The sequence below is a fragment of the Acipenser ruthenus genome, chromosome 29 (assembly GCF_902713425.1).
Source record: "Acipenser ruthenus chromosome 29, fAciRut3.2 maternal haplotype, whole genome shotgun sequence".
In the NCBI taxonomy this organism is placed as follows: Eukaryota; Metazoa; Chordata; class Actinopteri; order Acipenseriformes; family Acipenseridae; genus Acipenser; species Acipenser ruthenus.
The window spans coordinates 8757501-8760350 of NC_081217.1; the positions used below are offsets into that span (position 1 = coordinate 8757501).

The window sequence follows — 2850 nt, forward strand, 5'->3', positions numbered from 1 at the left end:
ACCATCACACTATTATAAAAAATATTAATAAAAAACTGCGACAGTATGACTTGTTTAGGAAAAAATGTATTATATTTGACCCAAGAATTTGCGCTACATAATAACTTACTTCTGTAAATAGATAACCGCTATTAAATTCAAGCAAATAACAATAATACACCAGTAGCCTAAGCGAAATAATTAAAATGGAGACATGCTATAATGAAACGAAAATGAACGGTCGTGTAAATAAAGGGACACTGGCATACAGTTTGTCACAACAGTACAGTAAATAACCTCACTCGCTTTACCTGAAAAGTACATTATATACAGTAATAGTTTGGTTTTTAAAATATTGCAGTTCCGTGCTTCATGGGGTGCTTTCCTTAAATACATTCCGTTTTCATTAAAAAAAAAAGTAGAAAGTTCATATAACTACTTTCTATCGCAAAATAAACTGATTGTGGTACGGAAAAAAGAAAGAAAGAAATGAAATAATCTGATATATTCAACAAAATACTGCTTTCTTACCCACAGCCCGTCTCGGTGCCTGCTGCTTCCTTCTTGGCATCTCTGCGCTGTTCAAACTGACTTATTTGCCCAGGTAAAAAAATGCGTATGCCGTGCAAGATAGTCCATACAGTAAGAAAGAGTCCTTCTTTGATCTTACCACTTGATCTCTTGTTTTAATCAAAGAACACAATGTTAAAAGGAGATCATAGACCGGAGAGGCGTTTTATTATGTGTCTCCTACCACATTGATGGCGGATTGTTTTTGCGAAAGCTGGATCTTTTGCTGTCAGATGCCAGTCTCGGTGTGTGATATATAATGGACAGAGTATTGTAGACAGAGAGAGAGCGAGAGAGAGTGTGTTTGGATGTAGTGTAACATTCACTCACAGGCAGGGTGAGGCGATGCCAGCAAACATCGATCCATAGAACAAACTGAACATTAACAAACTCCTCCCTCCTCGCCCGGACTTGATGATGGCAGAGAAAGACGTTTGTTACAGCAGATAAAGCAGGGGTTTATTAAAGAGACAGGGGCCAGGCGAACGTGCGGATGCGGGGAACTGGATAGCAGAAGGAGTTAGGGAGGCGTATTCCGTTTGAACTTAGTAAGCGTTGCAACAATGCAACGCATGAACTTGTAATGTGAATGGAACAATTGCTGTTGGTTTGATAAACTATACTTGTGTGCTTTAGCTTAGAAATGTTTGAAAAACTCAGGTACCGCATTCAGTATCCTTACAGTACAAGTTACACATATTCTGCAGTGTAATACCCTCACAGAAAAGCCTAGAGTAATGTACTTTATTTTATAATACTGTATTGTATTTGATCAACTTAATAAATATTACAATGTCGCAATAAACAGCTTCAAGGGGCATCCAAGCTATGGATGCATAATTATCAGTCAGTGTCCGGACTGTGCAATTCTCAGTCCATCCCTCGATACAGTAAGGGTGTATGGAGTATTCTCATTCTGAAAGCTGGACTAAAGACATATTTATGTGAGTGTTTATACAGGACAGTGCCTTGAGAGTACTTAACATGCGAGGCACTGCAGAGGGTCACACTGTATTCATTGTGTTCTGTCGTATTGTAGTGTATTGCATTGTATTGGAAAGCAAGGTATTCCGCATCAGTGTTTTCATCTTCTCCCTATTGAAATCTGAAATGTTTTACTGTCTCACAGGCTTCGCTTATATTCTTATGCTTGCTTATGCTTGCCGCTGGTTTTTGAGCCATTTACTTTGGAGTAAAAAAAAAAACCTTAGCATTAGCGTGGCATGTAGTGTGGGTGTTGGTGGCACCAACAGCCACACTACAATGCTGACTCTCCCATACACTGTGAGGCTGTGTGGTCCAGTGGTTAACAAAAAAGGCTTGTAACCAAGAGGTCTCCGGTTCAAATCCCACCTCAGCCACTGACTCATTGTGTGACCCTGAGCAAGTCACTTAACCTCCTTGTGGTCTGTCTTTCAGGTGAGACGTAGTTGTAAGTGACTCTGCAGCTGATGCATAGTTCACATACCCTAGTCTCTGTAAGTTGCCTTGGATAAAGGTGTCTGCTAAATAAAATAAAAAACACAGTAACATTTGTGGGACAGTCACATTTTTTTGTATAGGGTTGAAATGTACTGTATCGCTCGTTCTCACCAGTGTATATATTAAATAATCCAACAATGGGTCCTGAGTGGATCACCTGGTAGAGGCCTACCCATGGATATCAGGACTGCTCAGTCCCTGACCACCTTCCGGCGCCTCCTCAAGACACACCTGTTCAGACAGCATCTGTAAACCTCACAACTCTCCACTATACTGGACTATATGGCACCCAATTGTACCAGTACTTGCATCAGCTTGTACTTGCACTGAACTGCTCCATACCCTGCTGTATTCTACTACTGCTCTTAACTATAACTACTTACTATATCTTGTATTTGACTTTACTCTTATAAGTATCCGTATTTAGGTTTTTTGTAATTGCTGTCATTTGAAATCATTCTCATCCATTTATCATACTTACTACGTGCTCATAATGGACTTTACTCGTATAAGCAAATATTTGTGGTATAAGTTAACTGCGCTTCACGTGCAGACTGTACTGGCGGCCAGATTGAATGATTAGCAATAAAGTCCCGGCACGGCTGCTTAAAGGACCACAAATTTCTCACTCGGGGTTAGTGTGTTCAAAGGCAGAACGAGAGACGTGAGTCGTGAGATAAAGAAAATAATATCGAAAACAATTGCTACCCCTGCTGGTTTTACACCAGCGCGATACGTGTTTGTTCCGTGTCTGTTTTCTCTGTTTATTTTGGCCGCTGTGCCGTTTGGTTTGTTCAGTGTTTTGTTTTGTTAAATCTT

At 40.1% G+C, this 2850-nt stretch overlaps 1 protein-coding gene across 1 annotated transcript in view; it reads right to left on the bottom strand.

The window, feature by feature from the left end:
- The window catches only part of LOC131702112 (teashirt homolog 2-like), a 54339-nt gene extending 53426 nt beyond the window's left edge, over positions 1–913 (bottom strand). The window contains exon 1 of the mRNA XM_059004033.1: positions 511–913. Within this exon, the coding sequence (XP_058860016.1) occupies positions 511–550 (40 nt within the window). The 5' untranslated portion in view covers positions 551–913. The remainder of the gene's footprint in view (positions 1–510) is intronic.
- Between the last annotated feature and the right edge of the window lie 1937 nt (positions 914–2850).